The sequence below is a fragment of the Leptodactylus fuscus genome, chromosome 4 (assembly GCF_031893055.1).
Source record: "Leptodactylus fuscus isolate aLepFus1 chromosome 4, aLepFus1.hap2, whole genome shotgun sequence".
In the NCBI taxonomy this organism is placed as follows: Eukaryota; Metazoa; Chordata; class Amphibia; order Anura; family Leptodactylidae; genus Leptodactylus; species Leptodactylus fuscus.
In genome coordinates, this window is record NC_134268.1 from 180,429,011 (window position 1) to 180,444,529 (window position 15,519).

At 38.0% G+C, this 15,519-nt stretch overlaps 1 protein-coding gene across 1 annotated transcript in view; it reads left to right on the top strand.

Moving 5' to 3' along the window:
• Positions 1 to 15,519, top strand: part of IGF2BP3 (insulin like growth factor 2 mRNA binding protein 3) — a 73,746-nt gene that overhangs the window by 32,272 nt on the left and 25,955 nt on the right. The window contains exon 3 of the mRNA XM_075271434.1: positions 4,454 to 4,502. Coding sequence (XP_075127535.1) covers positions 4,454 to 4,502 — 49 coding nt within the window. The remainder of the gene's footprint in view (positions 1 to 4,453; positions 4,503 to 15,519) is intronic.

The following is a 15,519-nucleotide window of genomic DNA, read 5'->3' on the forward strand; positions in this document are numbered from 1 at the left end:
GACTTGAGATCTCAATGAAAATGGAATTGATTGTTATGCATTCCCTTAAATATCTGAAATTGTAGATTTGGCGTGTTTCTATGTATGTGTATACAGTGAGTGTGCACTCACTTATTCGCACTCGCACACTCAATAAAGATTTATTTGGAACCTAATATATTGTTTATCACTGTTTTGTGCTGAAAAACGATTCAGAATGTTTATTTTTGATAACTTTTTTTGGTCCTTGTTTGTGCTTTGTGTGAGATTTCATGAATATCCTCGTGCACATGTGTATATGTCTATTTATAACTTACAGGTCACCAATAGATTTCTAGAAGTCCATACTACTGCTCTGAATCCTGTCACTCGGCTGTATTTTAGTTATATTTATATCAGTCTAAAATTAAAATTGTACTAGACTAAGTTTAATATCAAATTACAGAGATTTTCTGTATTGTGGCATGCCACACTTGTAGTGGTGCAGTGTCTTGACTCGCATATATTGGTCGCACACAACAGGCATCAAGTGTTGTAAAGTGTGTAAAAAAAAAAAAAAAAAAAAGTATTCTTTTTTGTTCATTCAAATGTGCCTTAGTTGCTTTTTGTTGGTGTCTCAAAAACAAACAAACAAAAATTGTAGGTGTATGTATATGTCTTGATTTTTGTGGCATCTGTTATTCCTCATGGCCAAACTGTTCCCATTATGGAAGTCTACTACTGGGTCATAAGAAAATGTGTTCAAAAAGTTTATTGCTCCGCTTTGTCCTCTAACACTTTGCCTTCAGTTAGGTCCAAACTGTCATTCTTGTGGGATGGCTCACGATGCACAAACTTCCTCTTGACGTGTCACATAGCCGGATACCTCAAATCTTTTTCTGCTAAACAAATGTGAATTTGGCCAATGCTTAATGTATTGCTTAATGTATTGTTTCTGTAGTCCTTGTGCTTTTGGAGATCAATAAATATAAGCTGTAGTTAAATTTAAACAAATAAAATAAAAATTGTATACATTTTAATTTTTTTGTGAATACAACAGACAATAGGATTTTGCTGCCTAAATTTTCAAGAGGAGCCATGCTCATGCTTTCATTTTCTAGATTGCGGCCACACAAAGAACCAAATGGTTTAGTGGTGAAATTTATATGCCATATAAAATAACTGGGCCCCACATACTGTAGTATAGAGTAATCGAGAGAAAGGGAGGCCAGCAGAAATAAATTAAAAAATAGGAAAATAATTATAAATATATCAATAACCACAAAACAAAAATACTATACAAGACAACCTGGCCAGATGGAAATGGTCATGACACAGAACAACTACTCCACAATGCAGATGATCAGAAGGACCAAAGTGGACCAAGAGGATCAAAGTACCTTATGATATTCTGCTTTGTGCAGTTGTTGTTCTGTGTCATGGCAATTTCCATCTGGCCAGGGTGTCTTGTGTATTTTTGTTTTGTTGGTTGTAATAAATTATTTTCATATTTGTGTAATTGGTTTGTGGTGTCCTCCCTTTTTCCTTGTTTTAACCAAATGGCTTAGGCAAGAATCGAACTACTAACTTTGGCTTTAAAAAATGTAGCGCACAAAAAAAAAAATTGGATTTCAGGCTAAGGTAAGGATACTTTACTGGGCTGAAATGCTGCCTATTTTAATGCTGCGGATCTTTGCATAGCAATGTATCATACTTGAAAACTTGCAGCATGCATGGTGGCCAAAGGCATACTAAAGATTTCTAGGATATCTACACATAATCGGTTTCTGCAGCAGAATTTTTCAGAAACCTCACCAACTGCGCACAGACTGTCAAATGCTGTGGGGTTATTTTTTTTTTTTCTTCTGCAAGTGTTTCAGCAGTGCCAAATGCAGCATTACCGCTCTGTGGTTTCAAATAGTTGTGTGTGGTGTGTTTATTTTTATTTTATTTTTTTTTCTTCAGTTTTATTTCTATGGACTTTTCCATTCAGGATGGGTTGGGGGCTAAAAAATACATGGAAAATGTATAAATTTTTAATGTTTTATTTTCAATAACAAGCACCGAAAAACTGGCACAAAAAATTGGAGCAATCGTAACTTCTGCTTTAATAATCTGCAGATAGATTGCGATCCGTTTAAGGTTTGATCACCTAGTATTAAATCCAGTCCTTACAGTGACACAAAAAAAGCATGAAAACCCCTGGAGAGCTGGGCAAATTAAAGGAAAGGTTGCTCCACGTACACACCTTTAGTGGTACAGATAGGTTAGGGAATGGTGGTGGATGTGAGCCCTACATGCTTTAGTTTTTTTTTCCATACCTTATTGTAAACCGAGAGGGTTTTAAAACGTAAGATTGTCTGTTCACATTCATTTGCAGTTACATACTATAATTAACAATCCATATATGTGAATGTCCTAACAATATCCACTAGTTATAACTGGTATACTTATAATAGAAGATTTTTCATGATTCATGTGCAGCTATTCTGCTCAGAATTGTTCACATTCAGCAAAAGCTGCTTCTTATAAAGGGGCTTTCCCGTGACTATAACACAGGCAAATGAAAGTTAAATATTTTTTGCAAATGTAAGTCACTTAAAATATTTTCTCCAACACTCGGTTCACATCTGTGTTCCGTATTCCATTCGGAGAATCTGCTTTGACATCCCCCAAACGGAATACCGAACGCGTTAAAAAGAAGCAAGCAATGAAACCACACGGACCCCATAGACTATAATGGGGTTCATGCTCTTTTTGGTGCAGACACCGTGCAGAAAACACACAGAATCTATGGGCTCCGTGGTGTTTCATTGCTCACCACTTTTCCCACTTCAGTATTCTGTTTGGGGAGGGGAAGGGGGTCCCCAAGCGGACTCCCCGAACAGAATACCGAATGCGTATGTTTTAGCCTGTTATCTTATTCTGTTGCCAGTGGCTACAACCATGAATGCAGGAATTTTCTATGGTCTGGGACTTGTATGAGGCTACAAGAAGGAAATCACGTCTGGGTTTCTGACATACATAGTGTCCCTGCCTGATAACCCGGCCACAATAAAGAGCTCATGACTGGGTTTCAGACAAAAAGGACTGTAACCACAAAGATGTTTGGAGAAAATCTGTAAAACTATGCTAAATTAAAAATTTGCAGAAATGTATCTTTTAAGTGTCTAAACATTTTAAATATGGTTGTGTAGATGGTGAAGCCCCCTTAAACTGGTCAGCGTGCTGTAAAACCACTCTGAAGCATCTCTGCTACATTGTGCCAGTCTTCCTCCTTCAAGAGTGGACTGAGAATTGTCTTAACAATGTCAAAGGGGTGTGTTACTATTTATGGACAGTGAGTGTGTGAAGACGCCCCCTCCCCCCCCAATTGTTAACGCCCATTTGTCAACTTCTGCATTATTTTCTTGTACCAGTAAGAGGTGCACTGCACAATGCTGAAATCTAGGAAAATATGGTCCATGTATAAGTATTTCACAGCGAATGTAATTGCTTACTGGAATAGGCAGGTCACAAGTTGAAATGTTGTCTTAAAAGATGTGCTGTGAAGAAATAGAAACTATGGCCTAAAAATACATAAGGCACCGATTCATTGAAATGAAAGGGCATTAACCCCCCCCCCCCCCTTCCTGATACAACCCATCAATTGTAGTGCTCAAAAATACACAGCACCCTACCACACAGAATGGGAATTTTAATTGTGTTTTTGTTGTGTGTGTTGTTGTTGTTTTGTTTTTTTTTAATTTTGTGCATCTGGCTGCTCAATATATTGTTTGAAAGACTGCATCAAATCTGCCCCCTGTGTGAATTTGACCTAAATCTTTGAAGTGTTTGGTGTAAAGGTGTGCGTATTCTTGCTACATTGTATGTGTTGTAACGTTTGAGCCTGTAGCACGCAGTAACAGCTATGTATATTTTGCATGTACGTTCTCGGGAATCCCAGGGAGTATGTGGCATTTCAGGCATTTGCTTGTTCATCTTTTTAAACACACTGTACAGCAAGCACTTCACCACCACAAATGCCTGGCTGCAAGTTCTACATAACAAATGTCTCCTTAACCATTGAAGCACCAGACATGAGTCATCTACATTGTTGAGTTCTGCAGCCCACCAATCATTATCCTGTAAAGGAAAACTTGTAGGTAGGATGAAGGAGGGGGCTGGACAACCCTTTTCCCTCCCCAAACATGGATGGATGGAGGGGGGGGGGCCTCCGGGTGGATATGAAGTGAGCTAATTGAATGATTTCAACTTCAAAGACCAGGAATGATAGGAATTCCCTGCAATTGTATGTGATCAGTTAGCTCATAGCCAGTAAGAAGTCTCACTCTTCGCATTTATGATTTTAATAGTCATTTGTGAAGTCTAAATCATTTGTGTATTTATCTATCCTGGGTTCAACTGTGAAAGAAAACTCTGCCAGATAAAATACGTTGTTCTGAGTTTTGCACATTTGATGCTAACCTCAAACTTTTTTTCCTCTTGATTTTAGGAGTCGTAAGCTACAGATAAGAAATATACCACCACATCTGCAGTGGGAGGTATGTATGGTCTAAGTTATATATAATGGATAATTGCATAAAGTCTGTGTCTGATAGTTCATAACTTATTCCTAGTGCTCTATTAGGGTTAGGACACGCAGGATTGGAATGCTATGGAAAGAACGCCAAATGCTTTATGCCTTTTTTTTTTTCTCCATATTGTGCATATTTTGCTTTTGTTTCTGCAGTGTTTTTCTGCGTCTTTTGATCATTTAACCAAAAACTTCCTCTTCCTGTTCGGATTACAGCCTTGAATTGGAACTTTTTACTATACCTGTGTTTCCTTTGCGGAACTGACTGATTTTATTCTGTAAGAAAAATGCAATATTTATCCCTACAAGGGTTTATTTATTTATTTATTGCTCCCAATTTTAGTTTAAAGGGGGGTGGGAAAAATCTACAAGAATGCAGGTATCTCACACGGATCATTGACAAAAAACAAACAAACAACAAACAAACCATGCACTGCAGTGTGTTTTAGGTAGCGGATTTTACACTTACAGCAAAGTGGATAGGATATTTTGAAATCTCATCTGCTTTTCTGGGACACTAAAATGCTGTAGGTTTGCAGCAAGAGTTTACATGGAAGCAAAAGCACAGCATTTTCACACAGTGTCTCCTGAGCCTTGGAAGTATATATGTTGGTCCTACATTGAGTCTGGATTCCTCCTTGTGGGTCTTTTTGTCATTAGTGACAATCCCATGTGTCTGCAGTAGTTGCTAATGGATTGTCTGGGAGAACTATTGTTCATGGTGCTATTTATATGTGTGTATGGGTAGAATTTCTTTGCTATATATTATATAAAGATAAAGACTATCTGGAAACAAATACTCTTTACAAAAAAAAAAAAAGCACAGAGGAAGAATTGGAATCAGGACTAGAAAAAGAAAACCTTTATTGGAGAAAATTGTATCTTTGCAAGGAGGCTCTAGTACCCTGTTGGGTGGGCTCTAGTCTGGTCAAGATGAGATGTGGTTGAGCATGGAGGCATACATGTCCCACATGGTCTCCTACAGCACATTTACCCACAGATGTTGCAGCTGAGCCTGTAGAGCCTGCACTCGTTGATTGTCCAAGCTGGCGTCCCATAAAAGGTACTGGTGGGCGGTCTGGAGCCTGTTTGCATATGTATTTGCCCCCACATAACCAGAATGGCCTTGATAGCAGTCAGTTTCTTGAAGTGTCTATCCTGCTTCTTGAAAGTCCAGTGATGCCAACCCTCTCAGCCTGTGAATGGGCAAAATGTTAGAGTGCATCTTATAGGCCTGTCCAGCAGTCACCGATCTCTCACTAAGATGTACACTACCCAAAAGAGGCCTCAGAGTGGATAAAGCAATTTTACACCCTGTTGAAGCCACACCTGTAATCCTTTGTACATCAGCCACTGACATGGCTATATGCCGAGTTTTGCAGTAATCTGACACACTTGTCTGGATGCTTTATTTATATTTGTTTTTGTCATTAATGTATATTGTGGTGAGATTTTGTTACTAAGCTATATATTTTTAATATCTGGCCAGTTAACCTTTAAACTGAAATAACTTCAGAGAACCATTTTAATTGATCAGCAGATGATTTTTTATTTAGGTTTTAAAAAGGTTTTTTTGTTGCATCAGAAGTTGGTATAAAAAAGTAGGGTTTATTCTAAATCTTAGGCTCTATAATGGTGTAACTATAATCAATGATGATGTAAGTATAATCTTACAATAATGGAGGAGGCATACTCAGTTATGTGCTAAGAACAGTTCATTTGTAAGTAAATACGGCTCCACCTGTGAGTGATCTGTGGGAAAAAGCGGACTTACCTGGCCTTAAAATGTACCTAAACTTTCAAACAACTTTTCTAGATAAGCATGAGTGTGTACACAAGGAATAGCACTAATTCTAGCCATCATAGGACTTGTTTAAGTAACATGTGCTGAGTCTCTGGTTCTCAGTTGTCCTTGGGCTTGTGCTGGAGACTAGCTGCCATGATAACTCTGGCTGACACAACATAGGAAATAAACAGGAGTCTTTGCTCCCAAATGTACTCAGAAGCAGTGGAGATTATATAGTAGTACGAAACAGTACTGATGTAAACACAGCTGTGGGGTGAGATAGAAAACCTAGTATTAGCTGCAGCATCAGTGTAGTGCCTAGGTCTCTGCTTTCTCACTTGCCATCCCCCAATAGACATTGATGGGCACATGTAAGCTGATCCCTCTAGGAGGAGTCAGTCATGGAAAAGTCAAGATTGATTTTATCAGAGTGAAGGAAGAAGAAGAATTGAAAATGTTTGATATATTTCAACTTTACTTCTATTCTTTTATATTTCTTCTTAATGAAAGTCATATAATGTTTAAACTAGCCAGCTATAATGGCAAATTGCAGAATGATCTCTGCCTTAAGGGGAAGTACAGGGACTTAATAAAACTTAAAACTTCTCGTACTCTGCTGTACAATTTCCCACTGTTTCTGCAGCAGTCACATACTACTTATCACTGGTCCCAGGAGTGATGCCAGCGTGCGTGTGTGTGTATATGTATATATATATATATATATATATATATATATATATATATATATATATATATATTATCATTTATGACTCATGACTCCGGAGGTCAGTGAAGGGCTGCAGTGGTCAAGCAGGTGAACGTGCCATCATACTAGCTGCACAAGTGAGCAGAGCCCTGTGGGGACCCCTGAAGCAATGAAGATTGAACAGTTTAGATTTTTATCAGCATTCCTGCACACCTCCAAATTCCATTTAAAAAAAAAACCCTGGACAACCCCTTTTAATCTGTTCTGGTCTTCTTTTGTAGGCACATCTATTGTTTCAGGGACTGCGCCCGAAAAAAAATTGTAGAACTCTAACACCATAGATCAACTTTTCCATATATATCTACCTTTGGTTGGCATATGCCTCCCTTGTCATGGAAAAAAAGCTGATAATCTGTAGAAAATTATCTAAATGGGCCTTTGTCTTAAAATCTCTAGCCAACTTCAGGGGATGGGGTGGATCTTCTACAAGTTATACTCCTAAGAGTTCATGCACTAAATGTATGACTGTTCAATTTTTTTTCATATGCCTTAGTATTCCATGAACCTGTATGCTCCATTGTATCTTTGTGCCTGAATTTGATCCCACCCCACACACTTTTCTTATATGACAGAAATCTAGGGAAAGCCGTGTAGAGCTTTCCTGTGTGCCTGATTCTTAATAAGGGAGTCTGTCAGAAGGAAAATTGGTATCAAACTTAATTGGAGTACCATGTTGGGCTGCTTCTAAAGTTTTCAAAGATGACTCTCTTCTCCTTTGCAGTTCCATTTTCATGAAAATCTACATTTTATTCATATGGCTATGGGCTGAAAAGAACTTTTGGGGTGTCTCTTCTCCTGCAGGGGCTTCGCTCTCTCTGCTCTAGATAACTGTCTCTTTACCACACTGTGGTCTACAGTTAGGGGCAGTTATCTGGAGAGGAGAGCAAAGCATCGGCAGGAGAAGTAACGTCCCTAAAATCTTTTCAGCTAATTTCCACTGGAATAAAATGCAGATTTTCATGAAAATTGAGCTACAATGCTGAAGAAAGGCATCTTTGGAAAGTGTAGAAGTCGCCCTACAAGGAACGGTCATTAGTTTGGTTTTCCTGCCGATACTCCCTTTAAAGAGGACCTTTCATCCCACTGCCAAGTCTAGCTCTATGCATTATGTAATAGGTGATGCTCCACTGATTCCTGCACAGTTGTAACTTTTTCTCTAGCCCCCACTGTTCGTGAGCAATCAATGCTGTTTGTTTTCATGCCTTATTTGCATTTTAAGCTGTGTACTGCCAGGTGGGCAGTGTTGGGCAGGAGCAGGCTCGGGGTTTGATTCAAAGCTGCAATGAGAGGTGGACAAGGTCAGAGCTCAGAATTACACCCCTTGCCTGCTCCTGCCTGACACTGCTGAGTATAAATGGCAGATCAGGCACCTAAACTAACTGCACTGCTTGCAAGGGAACAGTGGAGGCTAGAAAACAAATTCCAACACCGCTGGAATCTGTATCACCACCTATATAGACCAGATTTGGTTGACACTGTGACAGGTTCTTTTCCAGATCCTTCACCTGCTTCCTAGTATTGTCTTCTATAAATTACATTAGTAGCATTATTGGTGTAAAAGGTTGTGCATGTTCTCTGACCGCAATGTACACCTTTAAATACCTAACTTGTAGTGTGCATTGCAGAAGTCTATTTGGCAGTGAATAGGTTATTTCATCTTGACAATTATGTTTCTGCATATCTGACTCATTTCATGTATGAGTAACTCCTTGATCAAAGTTCCTGGCATGAGTTGACCTGCAATCTTACTTGGTCATACACCTTATCTGGAATCCCTGACATCACTAGAGTCACTTACCTCCCCAAATGGGCTAAAGAATCTACAGCTGCCATCCTTGCTATAGAAATGCAAAAAACAAAAATGACAGCTTGTAGCACAATTCAGAACTTTCCAGCGCTGCTCGAAAGCTATTGGTCACAATTAGAAAGACAAAATAAAGCAACTGCTGGCAGCACTTCAGTCCCCCCGCCCTCTCCAGTGTTTATGCAGCATTGCTGGTCTTCTAGCCAAATGCAATTCAATCCCTGAAGCCGACGGAAGGAAAGTGAATTTTTTTTTTTTTTTTTTTTTTTTTTTACCTGTTGTGGAAGGCAGCGTTCTTCTGTCAGCGTGGGAGTTTTGAGAACACGTGGCTACAGTAAACTCCTGTGCTGGTGTTCTGTACACACATGGCTTCCAGCCAGAATAACAGTACAGGGATCCTATCTCTTGATCTCGCTTATTATTGGCTGTTCTTTTTGTTGGTTTACACCAAACTTGGCTTGTGAAACTCGTACTTGGTGCATATATAGAATTTTTTTTTCCTTACCACGCAAACGAAACTATTGATTTTTGTGCAAGATTACTTTTTTCTTTAAAAAAAAACCCAAAACACTTTATGATGATCTTGAGGAATACAAGCTACATGAGATTTGTATAATTTTTTTGTAATAGTATTTATGTCCTGCAACAACACAGAATGGTTGGTAAATGCAGATGGATGTATACATATTGAATGCATGAAAGACTGATCCCGCGCAGATGGGTAGTCGTGTGTGTGCAGCCTCCCATACAATAAATGTATACTTTTTCCACATTAAACTTTCATGTTATAGAGTTGCATCTGCCTTTTTGTTGGTGCTTGCCACTCCCTGAAATCCTAGAGCGCGAGGAACCAGTGACGTTTTTACACATCTGCACAATGCCAAGATTAGAAAAGTGCATGCGACAATTTCATTTCTTGCTGGGCCTATAAGGAAAATCCATCCATCCGCTTCCTGAGTAGTTTGAGCATTTGTCTGCTTTGTGCAGGAAGCGATGGTGAGGGGATAACTGCTTCCTGTGAGGGCTGAAGAATACGTTTGCAGCTGAGAGATTCAGAGGAATCTATTTATTTTTGTCGTCTTCTTCTGTGCATGCTGCTCAGAGAAGCATGGGTCACAAATGGCCGCACTGATACTAATAGTACTTATACATTTATTTTCCTGAAGTTCCAGGGAATGTATTTTACAACATAAGTGGGTAATGGGTAGAACACAGATATGCAGTTTTGGGCATGCTTATTCATAAAAATATCAAACCCAAAGCAATCTCAATACTAGATAAAAAACAAAGATACCCGCAAAAACTCAAAGCACCAACTAAGTATCAATGTATAAATAACACAAAACATTCTTTTGATTTTAAATCTAAATTTATTGTTACATAAATGTTTTTAATTGTAAAAAATATTGGTATCAGGAAAACACAAACACATAAAAACATTTAAAAACACCAGATGTCAAACAACAAGAGTGGAGGTCGCACTGGACTGAGCAGCTCCAGCAGGTGTATAATCTGCTAGTGGTGTAGGGGATGAGAACAGCCACAATTAATGTGTGTATAGAGAGGCCCAGTATTTTGTATATATATATATATATATATATAAATGTAAATAGGCTCCTATTGCCCACAATATCAGGGCACTTAATAGAAAAATATCTGTAGCATTGCAAAGCTTCTTCAGGGGCGAAACGGTCCATCGGGGCTCAGAGTGGAGGTCGCAGCTGGTGAGCAGTGGTTTATGTATATGCTTCACATTTTGTCCTATGTAGGTTGGCTTATGTAATACTGGCATGTGTGTGTAACTTTACATTGGTTCTGTTACCTTATATGCTCTTACTATATAGTGGTGATGTGGGTATGATCTTTGCAATGCTACAGATATTTTTCAATTAGTGCCCTAATCTTGTGATACTGTGGGCAATAGGAGCCTATTTACATTTATATATATATACAAAACACTGGGCCTCTCTATACACACATTAATTGTGGCTGTTCTCATCCCCTACACCACTAGCAGATTATACACCTGCTGGAGCTGCTCAGTCCAGTGCGACCTCCACTCTTGTTGTTTTGACATCTGGTGTTTTTAAATGTTTTTATGTGTTTGTGTTTTCCTGATACCAATATTTTTTACAATTAAAAACATTTTTGTAACAATAAATTTAGATTTAAAATCAAAAGAATTTTTTGTGTTATTTATACATTGATACTTAGTTGGTGCTTATTCATATAAATAAACTATACCACTTATAAGCACTAGTAGCCTAATAAGCATTGATGGTGATTTTAAGTGGGCTTTTTCTTCCTTCCTTCTTCTCTCTCTCCCTGTTCTTCACCACCTTCATTCTTGGAGGACACCATAGCATTGTTCAACCTGAAGTTTTTGGTTCATAAATGTCTAGCCAATAGGCAAGCAGTAGGGAGAGGTGGTAGAGATTTCTACACAACAAGCAGGTATTCAGTGTGTCAATTTCTTAAACGTGCAGCAATTTAATGCAAGTCAGGTGGCTGAAAAAGGAGAATGAGAAGTCTTATAATGGAGGCACACGTCTGTCTTAGGGGCTAAAAAAAAAAAAAAAATTCTGCTCCAAAAACGTTGTGAATGCAGAATCTATTTGAAGTATATTTCGGCTGAATAAAATGTTGTATTACTTAATAGAGCAGCTCAATTACTTAAATCTCCTGGTTATGTGTTGGATTTTCTTTTTTTCTTTGGAAGAAACTCCTTTATGTAAAAATATATATATATATATATATATATATATATATATATATATATATATATATATATATATTATATACACACACACACACGTCCATGATAAATCACCAGAGGGCACATGGATGGTATGCTTGTGCTGTCTGTGCCCACGTGGACCCATACATTTCAGGATTGAATTTGTGCTTTCTGCCCACTGCATGGACCGGTGATACTGTTGTGTATGGTACCGTTTCTATTAAAAAAAAAAAAAAAAAAAAAAAAAAGGGGGGGGGGGTAAGACTGGGTTCACATCAGCATCACAATTGTCACAAATCCTGAAAAACTGATTTTTGAAAGGTTTGTTTTAAAACCCATTGATTTTCATTGGGTTGTAAAAACAATGCACAGGTTTCTGTTTGTACAATTTGTCCACTCGTTTAAGTGAAAAAAGTCAGACTTGCACGACTTTTTTCTCTGTTCAAAAAATTATTCCAGACAGACTGCAACGAATCACATTTTGTTTTTTTTTTCCTCAAAATTGAAGTCTATGGAAGGCAGACATAAACTGAGTAACAACGGGTAGTAATCTGTTCGTCCTTTTTTGCAGTGCGTTTTTCTGTGGTCTTTAGTCAAATTGTTTAGCTGTAGGTTAGTGATTTATATGCTGTATAATGAATTCCCCTAGTCCTACATATATGGTACAGAGAGCCTGCATTAGCCACCTCGCCCCTTTCAAAAGCACAAGATTTTGCAGAGAACCCCCTTTTGTTATGTAGAGTTAAATATCATTTAAACTTGACAAATAGGGATTCATTGGCATTTGCTGACAGTGACTGGGCTCCCAGCTCTTCTGTTTGTTGCAAGGACAAGGATGCAAGGGGATAGAGATGTTCAAGGCAGAAAACAATTAAATTCCATTCTTATGAACTAACCATCCATTAGATTACATGTAGCCTGGTTGCTCAGAAGAAAGGTGTAAGGTATTGCCTACATCACTTGTACCTTTTCTCTAAAAGACATGAGTGGTCACTTTTTGTAGTAATGTTTGGTGATCGTTTGTTCTCTGGAGTTTTGGCACATGTTGGACAGGATGAAACTAATGTAGTTTATAAATTGTGTATGTGTAATATATTTGTCACTTTTCGAATTTTGATAAAACAAACTCTTTGATTATAACTTAGTATTTTGTGGACCACCATAAGCTCCCTGGTCAGAACACTACATACCGGAGAAATGCAGATATCCCTGGTGCAAAAGTCAATGCAGTACAAGAAAAGTGTGTGATGTGGTTCAGTGGAAAATGATTCTAACCATGTGTCATACGTTACTATTTTTCGTGTCTGTGTAGCAGAACACATTAACCTTAAAAAGCCTGTTCCAGCTTTACTGACTGTATGTATTGTAATATCACAACCTGTTCACATTACAGTTGTACCAGCACATCGTATATGGAATTACAAGGGATGAACATTTTATCAGTATATGCATGTAATTCACATTTAATATTTGCTTAATATCTTCACTGGTTTCTGTTTTTCCTTTCCATAACCTTTTGTCTTGAATGGCTTAGGTTAGAAATTGGGCCTAAAATCCATCTAAATTTAAGTCAACGGTGCAGGCGCAAATAAGTCGTTTCACTTCACAGGCCATGTGACATCACACTTATCATGCACATGGCTGGTTTGTAGCTGTGCTATGTATAGCGTTGTACACTCCTTTTCAATGAAGAGGTGACACTGCTTGACTAGAGGGGGGCCCAGGAGAGCTGCGGTTTGATCCCCACAGATTTTCAATTCATGATGTATTTAAAGGAAGCCTGAGAAACCTTTTAAAGATGGTGTGCTATAGTATATGCCCTGTTCTACTCTTTGTATGGTAATAAAGCTGTGTATATATGTAATATATTTTGATTCCCGCTACTGCTGCCATTCTGAGCTGTACATTTAACATTGTTGGGTCTTAGGCAGTATATTCTCTCTTTTTTCTTCTTTTTTTTTTTTTTTTATATGGCTAATGATTTTTGAACAACTGTTGTGCTTGTTTTATTTACATCAGTCTCTGGTTGAAACAGCTGGGAGAACAATTCATTTTTAACAGCAGGGAGGGAAAGTGTTCTGCCTTGGCCACTTTAAAACTTTAACATACTTGCAAAATGTTCATTTGTATTTTGCCCCATCCCTAAAGAACAGAGTTCTGTTGTCTGAGAACCTGCAGCAGAAAATCAAGACTTTAGCCTGGACATTTTGAGTTGGTTTGTGTTTTGAGACTACGTAACATCTGGGCTGCTTCTACAAAGAAAAAATAAATGGAAAAAAACCTAAATGTGACCATACACCTTGAATAGCTGTTAGCCAAACACTGGTTTAAGCTGTTCTTATTTTTTGCAAACCCCCCCCACTTGCCTCTTTATGGGGATAAAGCCATTGCCATACTCCTCTGAGCAGGGGTTATCTCTCTGTAAAAGTGAAGGATCAGGCATTTTGAATAAGCCCCAATATTACAATTCTGAAACACCCTGTTATAGGAAATGTGTTTTCACAAGATTCTGTTTTAAGTCTGGAGTCACATATAGGAACAGACTTGCTTCTCCTAAGATTTGCAGTCTTTAAAAACTAAGACAGTCTAGAAATGTGCCATTTATTACATTGGCTGAGGCAAAATGTTAAATCTGTTGAGACTTTGGTCTCTTGCGGTAGGTTCACACTGGCGTTTGGGTCTCTGTCATTGGGGTTGGAGTGGGGATCCAAATACTTGTCCTCTTAAAAAGCAGTTACCCATAGACTATAATTGGTACTGCTCGGTTTCCTGTGTGTGTGTGTATATATATATATATATATATATATATATATATATATATATATATATATATATATATATATATATATATATATATATATAGTTAGTATTTTTTAAAAATACTTTTATAAAGTCTTTTCAGGACTTCTCCATCTACTTTAATTGGGAACTGTGACACTCAAACGCAGCTATGAATCCAGCCTTTGACCATTCTGCCTGTCACGTTTTAAGACGCACCATCTTTCCTTCTAAACCATTCCCCTTTGTCAAGATACTCGGATAGATTGCACCTCCTTTCCCTGCTAAGCTTAAAACTAAATGCAACTTTTTTGTGACTGGAATATACCAAAATCAATGAAATTTTGGGAATGTGGGCCATTCCTATGGCAACTAAAATGCAGTTTTTTTAAAGCCAAGTGGATAAAAAAAAATTGTAGAATACTTCTCCTTACTGCCATAAAAAGACAGTGGATGTATTGTATGCCAGTCTTGATGCCTGTTACGACAGAAGATTTCATCTCTGCGTGGATCAGGTATGTCCGCCTCAGCAGAAATTTACCCCAACTCATAGCCAATTTAAATTTGTCATCATTTACACCATGAAAGTGAGCAGAGGTGATAGGCAGGCGGTGTAGGGACACTAAAGTCACAAACCTGGAGTTTGTGAATTTATTCACAAAGATAGCGGCACAGATTCTTAGTAAATACACTATTGTGTGATTTTAGTCTTAAGGTCTTCTGTATCTTTCCACGACTGAAACCACTTGAGAACCACTTAGATGCTGTTTTAGGGCTGCTAATGTTGAACTCGTCAAACTTCAGTCTGTCTGCTGAGAAATTTCTTTTATTCTATATACAAATAAGCAGATCATTATATATGGGACATGTCAGTTTCTGTTTTGGGGGCAGTATTGGGTGGCAACCACAAAAGGGAATTGGTGCTTTTGCTGTTTTTTGCCTAAAGTTCACCAAAAAACTAAATTGCATACGAAATAAAAGTTGAAGTTCTCTGCTGTAACATTGCACTTTGATAGTTACATTCACTATGCCAACAACTACCCCTAAAACACCATAAGTGGTTTAGAAGTGTGTGTGTGTGTGTGTGTCTTTGGTTTGTAAATTTTTCGTGTCA